The sequence below is a fragment of the Myxine glutinosa genome, chromosome 1 (assembly GCF_964187855.1).
Source record: "Myxine glutinosa chromosome 1, kmMyxGlut1.1, whole genome shotgun sequence".
In the NCBI taxonomy this organism is placed as follows: domain Eukaryota; kingdom Metazoa; phylum Chordata; class Myxini; order Myxiniformes; family Myxinidae; genus Myxine; species Myxine glutinosa.
In genome coordinates this window covers 52,372,475-52,388,246 of record NC_136261.1, presented here as the reverse complement: position 1 = coordinate 52,388,246, position 15,772 = coordinate 52,372,475, and the positions used below count along the sequence as shown (strand labels likewise).

At 44.4% G+C, this 15,772-nt stretch overlaps 1 protein-coding gene across 1 annotated transcript in view; it reads left to right on the top strand.

Moving 5' to 3' along the window:
- The window catches only part of USP24 (ubiquitin specific peptidase 24), a 251,269-nt gene that overhangs the window by 98,946 nt on the left and 136,551 nt on the right, over nt 1–15,772 (top strand). The window contains exons 29-33 of the mRNA XM_078771659.1: nt 1,477–1,561; nt 3,048–3,227; nt 5,410–5,507; nt 8,204–8,299; nt 8,519–8,693. Of these exons, the coding sequence (XP_078627785.1) occupies nt 1,477–1,561; nt 3,048–3,227; nt 5,410–5,507; nt 8,204–8,299; nt 8,519–8,693 (634 nt within the window). The remainder of the gene's footprint in view (nt 1–1,476; nt 1,562–3,047; nt 3,228–5,409; nt 5,508–8,203; nt 8,300–8,518; nt 8,694–15,772) is intronic.

The following is a 15,772-nucleotide window of genomic DNA, read 5'->3' as shown; positions in this document are numbered from 1 at the left end:
AAGGATGACAGGCTGAGTCAACCCCCCTGGCGTTAATTCAGCGATCGACCGGGATTCGAACCCAGGATCCTTGGATCCTAAGCCGGCACCCTAGCCGCTAGCCCAACACCAGGGATCATTGTGCAGATCATATATAATGCACCATTAAGCAACAAATACTTCCGCAAAAGCCTATTCTCATGTTCTGGTTTATCCCATGTCGTTTGAGGCTATCCTGTCCACCCTCTCGGCCCTGGTACATTAAATCACGTGGCAATGCAGTTACAGTCGAGCGGTTTGTTTTCTCAAAATGGAAGGCTATCCTGACTGATGGAAACTTCAGGTCACTCCATCAAACTTGTAACAGGTGTGTGTCTTTTCTGAGGCAAGCCAGAAAACATAATCTTGCAAATCTCAAGGCTGAACTCTCCAATCAGTCTCCTCCTTCCAAGTCATCGTGTCAAGTCTGTCTCCAGTATATGCTCTCTTCAATCCCTTCCCTCACTTGAAACAGCATCACCTGCTGCTTGAGATACAGGGGAGTGTCTCAATTCAGTATTTGCATCCGAATCTGTTTTAATCAGCCTTTAACCCCCCATTGTACTCATTCATTGCCTTTTTGATTCTGTGTAATGCTTTACTTGCCAAGCTCGCTGCTTGTGGCATACAAAGCTGCCTTCATACCTGGATTTCTGACTTTCACCACTCGTGCAGTTAAAGTGCTGCTCTCATTGGACCCTCTCCTCTTTTCTTCCAGTACAGGCTGGAGTGCCCTAGGGAAAGCTCTATCTTCTTTTTTTGCAGTATGATTCTGCACCATGTCATACATATCCCATAACCAATGAAAGGAAAACAGCAGCTGCATGACTGTCTGCTGCTTTGCTAAATGGAGCATGTCTTTCAATCGTAGTAAATCTCAGTCTCACCACTTCATTCAGGAAGGAATCGAGCCATAGATATTCATTTGCTGCCACTGATGAGCTTTAGTCCCTTGGACTTCTCAGCCTCACTGTCAATGCAGGCCTCTCCTGGGCCAACCACGTATCAAAGCTGGCCTGAAAAGCCAGTCACTGATAAGGCATCCTCCGTCATTGAGTCATCCCTTGATAAACCAGAACTACTCACAGCCTACAAGACCTTTGCCCAAAGCTCAATGGAGTACTGCTCTCCCCTATTGACTGATGTGCCAGCTTGATGCTCTTTTCTGAATTGTATGGATGGAATCTAAACCTCTCACCTTTATTTGCATCTTCTGTGATGAGGCCAAGACACATGGCCTATTACTCTCACATCGATGATAAATCGGTTGCTTCTCTGATATTTACTGCCTCTCCTCCAGTCTAGCTCTCTGCTCTCTCCCACTGCAACCCTCCCCAGATACTCTGAGATCTACACGTTCTTCCAGTAACCCTTTTTCAGTCTGACTGGCTATGAAACTCATTCACATGAAATGCTAGGAGTATTTGTGTGTATTTATTTGTATGGCCTCGCACTTAGGGTGACAGTACGAGTTCGTCAGCTCCTCCTCCTAATGCCAACAGATCCTGCTGTGGATGAAGCATTGGACAGACTTGGTCGCAAGGCAAGGCATTTAAATGGCAGCATGCAACTTTGGGAATGATATTTGCCTCATGTTGTGCAAAATGCTTCTTGGCCAATTTCAGTGGTTCCTCTTACAAGGACACAGCAGCCATAAGGTCTACCCACACTTTATTCCATCCTTGCCGTTGAGGTTTACCTTCATATATTTGGTTAAAAAAAAACACATTTTAAGAACCGCAGAGAGGGAAATGCAAAACCTCAAACAATTTGAAGCTTTGTTGAAAAATAACATTTTATGCACAGATTGGCCTTCCTCAAACGGGCCACAGACGTCAGATGATATCCTAGAGGGGTATAGGGATGCTGGCCTGTGTTGTACACAAGATCATAGTTGGTTGTGTTTTTATGGTATCTGCTCTGACGTTCTCCCATTTTTATTGGGTACAAATAGCTTAATTTGATGGATGAACAGACTGCAAAAGCAACCCTGTTGCCTTGTCGTTTAAAATTATTATCGGAGAAGTTCTCTGACAGGGAAACCCAAAGTTTTCCAAAAGCTCGGAAAATGTGTGTTTGTTTCCATCACATTTTAATTAATGAACATGGCTGACAGATAGCACCAACCCTCAAAAATATTTCTCAGATTTGTAAAATGAGGTTACAAATGCAGTTTCAATTTGGTGTCTCTGAAGTGTAGTTTATGCATTGGAAGCAAACGAGTTTTTAAAGATGGATATATCGACAGCCGTGGTTACCTTAATCTGGACATCAAATGGAGTAGGATTTAATGGGGTATTTGGAATGGGATGACAACTCTGCCGAAATACTGCCTTCGCTGACCATTGTGGTGCCAGAAGACATGTTGACGTCAAAATAACGTGGCTGAACGATACCATGATCCTTTAAAAATATTTCTTAGATGTGTAATACTTTGGTTGGTGGAATTGTAGAACACAGTACGTTTCATAACAATAAAACCATCTCTGCTGCAAATTCCCCAATCTCTCCTGGCTCTACGTGCTACTACCACCAAAGATTTTACCCTTTGGTGGTAGTAGCATGTAGGTTTAAGATACTGCGGCAGCTTTATCAAATGAGGTTAGAAATGCAGTTTTTCGGTTTGATATTAGTGAAACGTAGTTTAAAATGACAGGGCTTTGTCATTGTGCATGGGTAGGCCTTGCGGTTATCCAAGTAGGCCTTGCGGTTGAGTGGCTGTCTTAGAGCTTTACCTACATTTTTGATGATTGCTATTTTATTTACTAACACTTTCTCCACTATGTTTGCCTTCTCAAATTCTCTGCTGTTTTCTTTAGAAATTTTTCTTGAATCAGTGATTAGTTGTAAGTTATTAAAAGCACTTCATGCAACTAGTTCAAAAATTGTAACTTTTGTTTGACAATTTAATCAACTTTTGTTAAGTATTTAGATTTTTGGATCCCCTCCCCCTCTCCTATACCCTCATATTGTTTATATAATATGTAAATAGGTGTGAACATTCCTTTAATCTACTCTCTACACTGCAGGTACTGGAGGATGGACAGGCAATGGGATCAGAGTGTGAGGTCGTGAGTGAAGCAGCAAAATGGACAGTAGGCGAGTCAGGGAATGCAAAGGCTTGCAGGAATTCGAGCCCCACTCTTCACGAACTTTTCAACTTCTCCACCCCAGGAATGTCTTCCTTCCGTGTCCTCTACAACCTGGAGGTCAGGAACCCAGATATGCTCCTGCAGATTTCAAATGATTCATTTTGCATTTTGCATGGCTCCTGTTACATCCCATAATGATATGCAGTTAGTGCCATGATTCTGGTCTACTGGTACATTGAAACTGTACCCCATCCTACATCAGGATGTAGTTTACCTGATGTTGAGGCTCATAGACGATGTAAGTAATGAAGGGGGAATTTGTATGTAAACTGTTGTGATTATTTTATTTTGCACGACAAATGTTCTTGCCTCTCCCCCTGCCATGGTTTACCTTTAGGCTCAGTAATAAATTTGCTCTTTACAATTATATTGGCACTCCTCACTATACGAACGAGATGCGTTCCACAAAAGTATTGTGTAAAGTGAATGTGTACAGTGAAACATCATTTCCCATATACAGACTTGGCATTTAATATGGAATATTTTTTTTGTGGGGGTGAACTTACTTTTCAAGATGACTTAGAACCAAAAGTTCATTGGAATTATGTTGAAATTATTCTAGATTTTGTTAATGTGACCCTTAAAAGAAACAAAAACCACATTTGACATTTCGAAGCAAATAAATTGATCCTTGAAAGTGATGTAAACTGATATCGAACTCAATTCATGGACAGTACTGTGTTAACTTCTGTACGTTTTCCAGAAGTATCTCTTTATTTTGCACATTAGCCAAATTTTTTTTCAACAAAAACAAAAGCTAAATTATGACTGGGATTACGGACAGTAAAATTACAGTTCAGTACTTCGTGTAGCCCCCACGAGCATTCAGGAGAGCACGTACACATCGAGGCATGCTGTTCACGAGATTTGCCAAGGTTTGGACAGGAATCGCTTGCCATGCAGTGACAATAGCCTGCTGCAATTCACGCACAGAGGTAGCCTGCTGGTCCAAGTTGTCGATTTGACGCGTTAATTCTGCCCACAAGTTCTCTATCGGATTCATATCCGGGGACATGGCAGGCCACTCCATATGCTCAACACCACAGTCAGCAAGAAAGTGTTGGATCATGCGAGCACGATGAGGCCGTGCATTGTCATCTTGGAAGACAAAGTTTCCTTGAAAGGCTGCACGAGCAAATGGAAGCAATGTTTCTTCCAGAATGACCCTGTACTTGAACTGGTTCAGGTTTCCATTCAGAACAACCAGGTCAGTTTTGCCCCCTGCATGAAAAGCAGCCCAAACGGTCACCCCACCACCTCCAGCTTGGACTCTTGGCACTATACAATCTTCGTTGTGGGCTTCATGCACTTGTCTGCGCACTCGGACGCGGCCATCTTGACGATAGACCAGAAATCTAGACTCGACACTGAAGGTCACGTGATTCCAGTGTCCTGGCTGCCATTGACGGTGCTCTCTAGCCCACTGCAATCGGCGCTGGCTGTGTTGTCTGGTCAGGCGTGGCTTTCTCAGGGGACGCCTGGCACGATAGCCTGCTTGAACCAGTCGTTGGTTGACTAGCCTTCTGGATACAGGCACATTTGTCAGTTGCTGCCACTCAGCCCGAAGCCGATTAGCTGACTTGGTACGGCCATTGCAGACTAACCAGTGTAGCTGGCGATCATCTCTCCTTGTGGTTCTGCGTGGACGTCCTGGCCTTGGTATTGAAGTAGGGACACCCCTCTGAGCATTTCGTTTCAGGATCTTTGACACCTGACCTTGAGTGATGCCATACTGCCGAGCAATAGCACGCTGTTTCATGCCAGAATTTCGTAAAGCCACCACTCCATGACAAACAGCATTGTCAAGTTGACGGACCATCTCCAGAGGAAGCGGCAATAACTTTTGTCGATGTGCAGCAGTTGTTTTCCACTAATACAGAACGCAACAACCCTTATATACCCGATTGTGAAGCCAATCGTCAAATGTACCTGTCCTTACATTTTGTCACGCCACCTGTGATATAATCCTGTTATTGACTTCTTGTTGCGAAAGACAATCAGTGACATGGTTCTTTCAACAAAGACATCACCGAAGGGTAAAAGAAACTCACCAGATTGATACACTGAGTTCAGAAAGTAAACCCAAGTCAAGAAAAAAAAAAAATTCCATATTAAATGCCAAGCTTGTATATAGTTATATTTTTGCATCATATTCTCAAAAATAATTTGCTTACAGAAATCACTTGATCCCATTTTGTTGCTCAATTTGTGATCCTCTTTTTTACTGCATGTGGAGCAGGTTTTGAGCTCAAAACTGATTCCAACGCTGGGTGATGAGATGGAGAGAGGAGCAGCTCGATCGTTCTGCAATAACTTTTTGCATGCTGGAGGACTGAGGTGACAGTGGCTTTCATTTTGCAATGCATTTTTTTTTTTTCCTCCAAACCTGAGCTCCAAAGTGTTGCTCTGTGGTGTCCTTTGACTTTCGGTCCTGTGGATATTTTTTCTATCTTTTGAACTGGTGTAAATCTCAGGGTTATGGATCCATCAAACACCCTTTATCACTCTATTGACCATACTCCAATTATGTCGCTCTTGGGCATTTAAATGACAATCAAAAATTATTTATGCCTCTGTTGACAAAGTCGCCAGAGGCATTTTTTTTTCGGGTAATCCGTCCGGCTGGCCATGCATCTGTCCGTGCATCCGAGATAGTTTTTCGTTACTGCAATAACTTAAGAACAGCTGAAGAGATCCAAGTCAAACTTTGTGGGATATCCCACCATTCACTCTGTGAACAGCTATGCGGGATATCCCACCATTCACACTGTGAACAGCTATGCGGGATATCTCACCATTCACACTGTGAACAGCTATGCAGGATATCCCACCATTCACATGGTAAACATTGCTTCGCGGGATATCCCACCATTCATACGGTGAACATTTCTTCCCGGGATATTCCACCATTCATATGGTGAACATTGCTTCGCGTGATATCCCACCATTCACACGGTGAACATTGCTTCGCAGAATATTCCACCATTCATACGGTAAACATTGCTTCGCAGAATATTCCACCATTCACACGGCGAACATTGCTTCGCGGGATATCCCACCATTCACACTGTGAACAGCTATGCAGGATATCCCACCATTCACACGGTGAACATTGCTTCGCGGGATATCCCACCATTCACACGGTAAACATTGCTTCACAGGATATCCTACCATTCACACGGTGAACATTGCTTCGCGGCATATCTCACCATTCACACTGTGAACAGCTATGCAGGAAATCCCACCATTCACACGGTGAACATTGCTTCGCGGGATATCCCACCATTCACACGGTAAACATTGCTTCGCGGGATATCCTACCATTCACACGGTGATCCCGGTGTGAATGGTGGAATGATCCCGGTGTGTACCCGGATTTAGAATAGGTACACCGTATCCCTGCGCATCGTAAGAGGCGACTAAGGGTTGGCGTCAGGAAGGGCATCCGGCCATAAAAAAAACATTGCCTCAAACAGGGAACCATGATTGTCATGGGGCCCGCAAGGCTAACCCCCGCTCTAGTGGGGAAAAATGGCCTTAAAACGATCATTCATTCATTCATTCACACGGTGAGCATTGCTTCGTGGGATATTCCACCATTCATACGGTGAACATTGCTTCGCATGATATTGCACCATTCACACGGTGAACATTGCTTCGAGGGATATTCCACCAGCTGCATAATACGTCATCCCCTGCGAGTTACTGTACAGAATGAAAACACTTAATGCAATTAGCTGTCTCCTCTTTCCCCCACTGAAACAATGCCCCAACATTTGTGGATTTGCCTTGACATTTGTGGGATTTTGCATTGATATTCACGGTTTTTGCCTCTATTTGCGGATTTTGCCTTGACATTCACCGATTTTTGCCTTGCTATTCACCGTTTTTTCCTCGACATTCGTGGGATTTTCCTCGACATTCGTGGATTTTGCCTTGATATTTGCGGATTTTGCCTCGACATTCACGGATTTTGCCTTGACATTCGTGGATTTTGCCTTGACATTCGTGGACTTTGCCTCGACATTCATGGGATTTTCCTCGACATTCGTGGATTTTGCCTTGATATTTGCGGATTTTGCCTCGACATTCACGGATTTTGCCTCGACATTCGTTGATTTTGCCTCGACATTCGTTGATTTTGCCTTGACATTCGTGGATTTTGCCTCGACATTCGTGGATTTTGCCTCGACATTCGTGGATTTTGCCTCGACATTCGTGGATTTTGCCTCGACATTCGTGGATTTTGCCTCGACATTTGTGGATTTTGCCTCTCCATTTTGGGATTTAGAAATACCCAGAACCTATTCCCCCCCTTTTACACTGAAGCAATGCCCACACATTCAAGGTTCCGACTTTCGTGGCATTTTCCAGGACGTGTCCCACATGAATGTCGGGGTTGGGGTATGTGTGTACGGTACCCAGCTGATGATCCATGCAGTCGGGAAACGAGTCAATTGCTTACAGGTTAAGGTTCTTGCTTTAGGTGGAGAAACTATGTTTGAGGTTTACAATTTAAATAAAGTTGAATATGGGATGTTGTAAAATTAACATCATTTACAACAATCCTTTAAATTATTTATATTTAAGTTTAGGAACAACCGATACTGTACAATTAATTGTGTGTGTGTGTGTGTGTGTGTGTGTGTGTGTGTGTGTGTGTGTGTGTGTGTGTGTGTGTGTGTAAGTGTGTGTGTAAGTGTGTGTGTAAGTGTGTGTGTAAGTGTAAGAGAGAGAGAGAATTTTGAGGAACAGAAATGAAAAAATGAGATGTGTGTGTGTGTGTTTGTGAATTTGGGTTTTGGAGTTAGTTCTGACTGTTCTTTCTTGGTAAGTGATTGTCAGTTGGAGATAGAAGCATTTGCCTGGTACATTGTGCCTTTTTCCTGTACTCAAGAAAATGTGTTTTGCTGAGAGCTGCTGTTAATATATGCCACTTGATGATCTTAGAAAGTGTAGTTCTATTTATCTGCTAAACAGATCCTTTTAGAGATGAAATTTCACTTCCAATTCCTGCTTTGTATTGTTTGCAGCTTGGTGATGGATGTGATGCAGAGGGACAGCCCACCTGCATACGCTAGTGATGATACCCGGCAAGACATCTATGCAATATGTTTGCAGCTTGCACGGTGTGTTGTGTGCTGTTGTCGACGAGCTTCATCGTTTTTAATAAACACTAATGCCCTACTTCCAGTTGTCCCCTATTGGGTTGTTTCACACCCTGATTTCCCTTCTCCATGTTCTTCATGTCTTTTGTTCTCTTAAACGTGTCTCCCACCCACGTGGCCGAGTCATTTGGTAATGCATACGTACCTTCATCTTTATTTGGATCTATTCTCTTCTTACAGATTCCTGCTTATGGGCGATGCCACACCTGGTGACTCTGGGAATATGACCACCATGCCTGGGCCGCTGGAATCTCGGCCCTTCCAACGACATACACGCTGCAGTAGTGGCCGGGCCTCTGAGAGGACATCTATACGTGTTGACGAGGTCACACCGGCTGCACGTCTTGCTGTCCAAGTGAGGATTTTTTGAGACTACTTATGTTGCCATTTGCTGTTGTATCGGTTGATTTTGTGATGCTGAATTTTTTTTCTTCTTTTATTTGCTTTTGAGATGTGGTGTTTAGCCTGGTGTTAGGCTGGCGGCTAGGGTGCCAGCTTAGGATCCTAGGATCCTGGGTTCCTGGGTTCGAATCCCGGTCGATCGCTGAATTAACGCCAGGGGGGTTGATTTAGCCTGTCATCCTTCCGAGGTCGGCTAATTGAGTACCAGTTCACTGGTAATTCCCTGTTTGTCGTAAAAGGCGACAAAAAGGGTTGGCGGCAGGAAGGGCATCCGGCCGTAAAACATTGCTTCAAAAAGGGGACCAACAAAAAACAACAACAACCACGGTGCCCGAAAAAGGCCAACCCCCGCTTTGCGGGGAAAAATGGCCTCTAAAGGTGGTTATATATATATATTTTTTGCTTTTGAGATGTGGTTGATGCTGCTTTATAGGCAGTGTTTTACATCCATCCCAAGTTGCCCTGAAAAGATGCCGGAGTGCCCTCTCTTTATACCACTGCAATCACAGTGAGGATGGTTTGCATGTGATGGTACTTTTGAAGGGGCATTCCAGGATATTGATCCAGCAATAATAACAGTGCGATGATGTATGTCCAAGTCACGATATTGTGGGATTTTAAGGTGCTGTGTGTATAGTTTCTTGCATAAGGCCGGCGTTGTTGGGGTGGGGAAGGGGTTGGATGGGATGATTATTTTTGATAGCGGTGAGTCAATTGAGTGACCTGCTCTTTCCTCGAAAGAGTTAAGCTTGTATGAGTATTTCATCACACGCCTTATTTCAGCTTCATAGATAGTCAAAAGGTCCTGAATAGTCCGAATGTAAGCCACTCAACTCAGAGTGTCTTGTCTCTGTACAGCTCTCCTTCTTAATCGCCCCACAAGCATCTGCAACATGAAAATAGACAATGGATCGGATCCATGGATGTTCGGTGTTATTTTATATGCAGCCTGTGGCTGCTGGTTGCATCATTTCTCTGGAAGCGCGTTTGTGCCGCTGATGCAGTGCCCCAATTACCAGTGAGCTGGAACTCAATTTTCCGACCTCGGAAGGATGACAGGCTGAGTCAACCCCCTGGCGTTAATTCAACGTTCGACCGGGATTCAAACTCAGGATCTTAGGATCCCAAGCCAGCACCATAACTGTTAAGCCAACACCAGGCTTGGATCCACAGATGGTCTCCGCCCAAGCCCTCCTCCCCTCCCCCCGCTCCTGGGGTGTGGGTGGGGGGGGGGGGGGGGGAGGTACAGGTCCCACAGTACCTTGCCTGTTCGTAAAATTGGCATCAAGCGGGCTTCTCACTGCACCTCACACAGCCATTTTACCATATATTTTTCTATTTATTTTTCAATGATACCAACTCGGCCTATGTCACCTTATCGGGCCGAACTGCAGGCAGTTTATCGACCTGATACTACCTGGCCGCTAACATTCATGCATATGCTAATTTGTGACCTTGGCACAGAAGGTGGTTTGCCCATGATGATATTTAAAAGGAATACCATGGAAGCACCCCACTTGGTGCTTGTGACATGTATTCAGTGGGGCCAGCATTCCCAGGCTCTGGCCCTATTAAGCTGTGGGTTGAGGTTGCCATTGGTGTAGAAAACGCTTTGAACTCGGTACCTGATCCAAGCTTCCCATGTGAATAAATCAATGTATTTTGTCGTTTTTTTATCCAGAAGCAAAATATCAATGAATTTTCCAAAGAACGACGAGATAAGAAAATTTATAGTTAATTAATGTAACTGCAAAATTGTATTTTTAGAGAGATTTACAAATCAAAATTGCTGAGGCATTGCAGATTTTAATAGAGAAGCTCCACAGTTGAGGAGCAAGTAAGAAGAATGTTCGATTGCCAACAGTCTTAAATCTTGTGCGAGGAACTAGCAGGAGATTCTCATTGTTAGATTGATGTAACTCGAGTTAAGGCTGACTGATGCAGGCACCTCCTGTGATCACATGCCACGCACATGAAGCAAAATGCAGCATTAAGCAATTTTTTCACTTCTGTTTGTCTGTCTGTTTGCCTGTTTATCTGTCTGCTTGTCCTTCTGTCGATAAACGTTAGTTTATGGTCGAAGAACAACTTCATTTCAATTGAATGTTATATTTTGAACACGTATCGGAACATGAATCGGAAAACAAACCTACCTGTAGTTTAGTACTACTTTGCCTCTGAATGTGTCACATGAGCAGAGAGGAAGGGCGATCATTTTTACGCCGTAGCCCATAGTGCACTGCTGTCTTGAACAACGTTTGCTGTCCGTATATCCTCACAAACTTACACCAGTCAGAACGGAGGATCTGGTCACGACAGGGGGACGCATTTAGTAACCATTACAGTTGCATATGTTACTAAAAGGAAATATAATAACCTTCTGTGGAACTTTATAGGGTCCCAGCGGGTGTTGTAAGGTAGGTATGAGGTTTCAAAAATTCCTCAATACAATTATGATTTTGAAATGTGATCGACACGGATCTTGCTCCCAAATCCGGAAGTGAACAGATTATGACGGTGCGCTGGTTTGATAATTTCTCAATGCAATCGTGATTTAACATTATATTTTGATATCTTAATACGATAGTATTAATTTTTGATTGGAATGATGAATGATGCTGTTTGGAATGAAAATATAGAGAATGTGCTGTCAATGCCTGACGTTCGACTGAAGGTGGCACAGGAACGTCAAATTTATTGGTTCATTCATCGTTTGCGCGCTCCTCCTCGTCTCGACTTGTGCCCCGCCCCCTGTATCTCGTTTTTCTTCCGCCTCTGCTCCTTTCTCAAATCCACGTTCTCGCTTGGAGACTTTTCCCAGATTGTTTTTCATGGTTTTCATGGTTCTGTTTGGATATTGTTGGAATATGTTTAAACCGCAACCGTGATGCTGACGCCGCGCCAACCCCCCCCCCCCCCCCCGAATTTCCATGTTTTAAATGTTACCCAGTGTGTACCCTGGTCAGAATAGGTACACCGTATCCCTGCGTGTCGTAAGAGACGACTAAGAGGGTTGGCGTCAGGAAGGGCATCCGGCCAAAAAAACATTGCCTCAAAAAGAGAACCATGACAATTACAAGTACATATGGGCAGGGTGCAGCCCGAAGTGGAGATCGGTTTCTGAGGTTTGGGACATGGAATGTAGGGACAATGACAGGGATATCAGGAGAAGTGGTGGAAGTATTGGTCAGAAGAAGAGTGGACATATGTTGTGTGCAAGAGACGAGATGGAAGGGAAGTGGTGTGAGAATGGTGAAGGGTAGGCAGGGACAGAAATACAAGTTTGTGTGGCAAGGGTGCCCGGAGGGCGTGAATGGTGTTGGTGTCCTGTTTTCTGAGGAGTTTGTAGACAGTGTGGTGAGTGTGACTAGAGTGAGTGATAGGTTGATGATGGTGAAAATGATGATTGGAAAGCTCTTGGTGAACGTCATCTCGGGATATGCTCCGCAGGTTGGTCGAAGCAATGAAGAGAAGGACAAGTTCTGGTGTGCGATAAAGAAGCTGATGGAAAACGTGAAAGATGAGGAAGTTGTGGTGGGAGGAGACCTGAATGGACATGTGGGAAGGAGTATGGATGGTTTTGAGGGAGTTCATGGGGGTTACGGATATGGTGTGAGAAATGGAGAAGGTGAAAGGATTTTGGAGTTTGCTGATGGAGCTGATTTGTTGATTTGTAATACTCAGTTCCAGAAAGAGGATAATAAGCTTGTTACATACACGTCAGGTGGGTCGACGACAACCGTTGACTACCTGATGGTGCGTAGGCGAGATAGGGGGCACCTCCGGGACACAAAGGTGATCCCAGGGGAGGAGGCTGTTTCACAGCACCACTTGGTTGTCTGCGACATTAGGGTGAAAGGTGCGAGGAGAGCTCGGCGGGTGAAGTACCAACCAAGAATGAAGGTGTGGAGGTTGAAAGAGGTGACAGTAAGGGAGGCATTAAAAGAGAGGCTGAGTAGGGTAGAGGATGATGTGGTTGAGCTTGAAAGTGGTTGGATGTCAATGAAAGCTAGTCTGTTGGGAGCCGTTGGTGAGGTATGTGGATGGACAAAAGGACCACCGAGGCACTCGGAAACATGGTGGTGGGATGATGAAGTTGGAAAGAGGATTGACGAGAAGAGGAAGAAGTTCAAGGAGTGGCAGAAGGCGAAGGGTACAGGAGCAGAAACAGCAGAGCATGAAAGTTATAAGGCAGCCAGGAAGGCTGCAAAGAAAGAGGTAGCAAAGGCACAGGAGGCATGTAGGAAAATGTTCGGAGAACGCTTGGATTCGGAAGAGGGTCAGAAAGCAGTATTCAGGATTGCAAAGCACATAGCGAAAGAGAGGTGTGATGTGATGGGGGTGAGTTGCTTGAAGGATGAAGTGGGACAAATCGTTGTAGACCCAGGTGGAATTAAAGGAAGATGGAAAAGATATATGGAAATGCTGTTGAATACAGAGAATGAATGGGATGGCAACATAGAGAGTAACCCAGTTTTAGTACTGGCAGAGAAGATAACTGAGAAGGAAGTTGAGGAAGCGATAAAAGCAATGAAGAGTGGAAAAGCGGGAGGGCCGACGGGAGTTATGGGAGATATGTTGAAGGCAGCAGGAAGTTGGGGTGTGAAGAGAATGACAGAGATCTGTAATCTGGTGGTGAAAGAAGGCCGCATTCCAGTGGATTGGGAACTGAGTACCCTCGTCCCTCTATACAAGGGGAAAGGTGACCCTCTGGAGTGTGGCTCGTACCGAGCGATAAAGTTATTGGAGCATGGAATGAAGGTATTGGAAAGGGTGTTGGAGAGGAGGATAAGGAAGAAAGTGAAGATCGACGAAATGCAGTTTGGATTTATGCCAGGAAGAGGAATGACAGATGCGCTTTTCATTGTGAGGCAGTTGCAGGAGAAGTACATGGAGAAGAGGAAGAAGTTGTTTTTTGGGTTTGTTGATCTGGAGAAAGCATTCGATAGGGTTCCACGCAAAGTATTGACATGGGCATTGAGGAAGTTAGGAGTGGAGGCATGGTTGATTAGAGTAGTGATGGCAATGTACAAAAGAGCGCGCACAGCTGTAAGGACGAAGGATGGGAACAGTGGTGAGTTTGAGGTTTAGGTGGGAGTGCATCAGGGGTCGGTACTAAGTCCACTACTATTTGTAGCTGTGATGGAGGTGCTGGCTCAGAACGTAAAGGAGGGTTTACCGTGGGAGTTGTTGTATGCAGATGATCTGGTGTTGATTGCGGAAAGTATGGATGGACTGAGGGAAAAGATGAACAAGTGGAAGGAATGTATGGAGACAAAAGGTCTGAAGGTGAATATCGGAAAGACGAAGGTGATGGCAAGTGGTAAAGCATGTGGTGAGGTGGAAAGAACTGGGAAGTGGCCGTGTGCTTTGTGCAGGAAGGGTGTCGGAGTGAACTCCATTCAATGTACAATGTGCGCTGAGTGGGTTCATCAAAAATGTAGTGGTCTGAGAGGGTCATTTACCAGTGTGGCAGCTACATTCAAATGTAAGGTGTGCACAGAGGGAGCTGCAGATGGAGGAAATGTTGAGTTGGATCTTGGAGACGGCGTGAAGCTGGAAGGTGTGAAAACATTTTCCTATCTCGGAGACATGCTGAATGGAGAAGGTGGATCAGACTCGGCAACGGTTGCTCGAGTGAGATGTGCATGGAAGAAGTTTCGGGAACTGAGTGGCGTGCTGATGAGGAGGAGAGTGTTGCTGAAGCTGAAGGGAAAGGTGTATGCTGCATGTGTGAGAAGTGTTATGATTTATGGGAGCGAGACATGGGTAATGAACGTAGAGCAGCAACGAAGGCTGGAAAGGGTGGAAATGCGAATGGTTCGATGAATGTGCGGAGTATCGTTGAGAGAGAGGAAGACAAATGATGAATTGCGAAAGATGATGGGAATATTGCCTGTGATTGATGCTGTGAAGAGGAACAGGTTGAGATGGTTTGGTCATGTGTTGAGGAAGGATGAAAGTGACTGGTTGAGAAGAGTGATGGAAATTAATGTAGAAGGAAGTAGAGGACGGGGAAGACCGAGAAAGACTTGGCTAAAGATGGTGGAAGAGGAAATGTGGGCAAGGGGGTTAACAAGGAGAGATGCAGAAAATAGGGCAAAATGGAGAAGATTGTCATGGGGACCGCAAGGCTAACCCCCGCTCTAGCAGGGAAAATGGCCTTAAAATACATGTTGTATTCATCGTTTGCCATTTGCCGTTTTTTTACCCGTCATTCACGAACAGGCTGTCTTTGCCTAAAGTCAAAATAATTTAATACTTACGTTATTGGCTAACTGGTATCTTCACCCAGGCCATACTATCCTCTTCAACTAAAGTATCAAACAAGCCCGGCGACACCCTTGTCAGACTATCTTTCTTGTTTTTACTCTGTCTGGCTGGCTGGCAGTCAAACAAAGTTGAAAATTATTCCAAACAGGAAACTTTAAGGACGTTATAAAGAATGTTATGTTATATCAAAATGTTTTCATGGACGTTATAAAGGACACAAACAACAGGCAGGAAGAACTAATGTAACGTGGTAACTATGATGGTGTAAAAGATGCTGCATCATCAGGCGGTAAACTTCTGAATTTTTTTTTCTTTCTTTCTAAAACTCTTAAAATTCTTATTTTATTTAAATTAAATTGTATAGTTGAACACTGTAATACAAATCGCCTTTTCAGCACTTTCAAAACCCTTTCGTTTAGCAATACTTGGACAAAATATTATGGCATTTTACATCATCACGACCAATCAAATTTGCCGCTCGTGCACCGTGCCCATGTCCTTGTATCTCAAAACAGTGTGGGTTAATATGTTCTATGAATTCTCCTGTTTTGACGAATGTAGGTCTTCCATGTAAATGATTGCAGTTTTGTGCATGTGGCCCCTTTTGGTGTGTTACATGAAGTCGTGTAACTGAATGAATATGAATGATCGTTTTAAGGCCATTTTTCCCCGCTATGTTTTTGTTTTTATGGCCGGATGCCCTTCCTGACGCCAACCCTTGGTCGCCTCTTATGATGCGCAGGGATACGGTGTACCTAT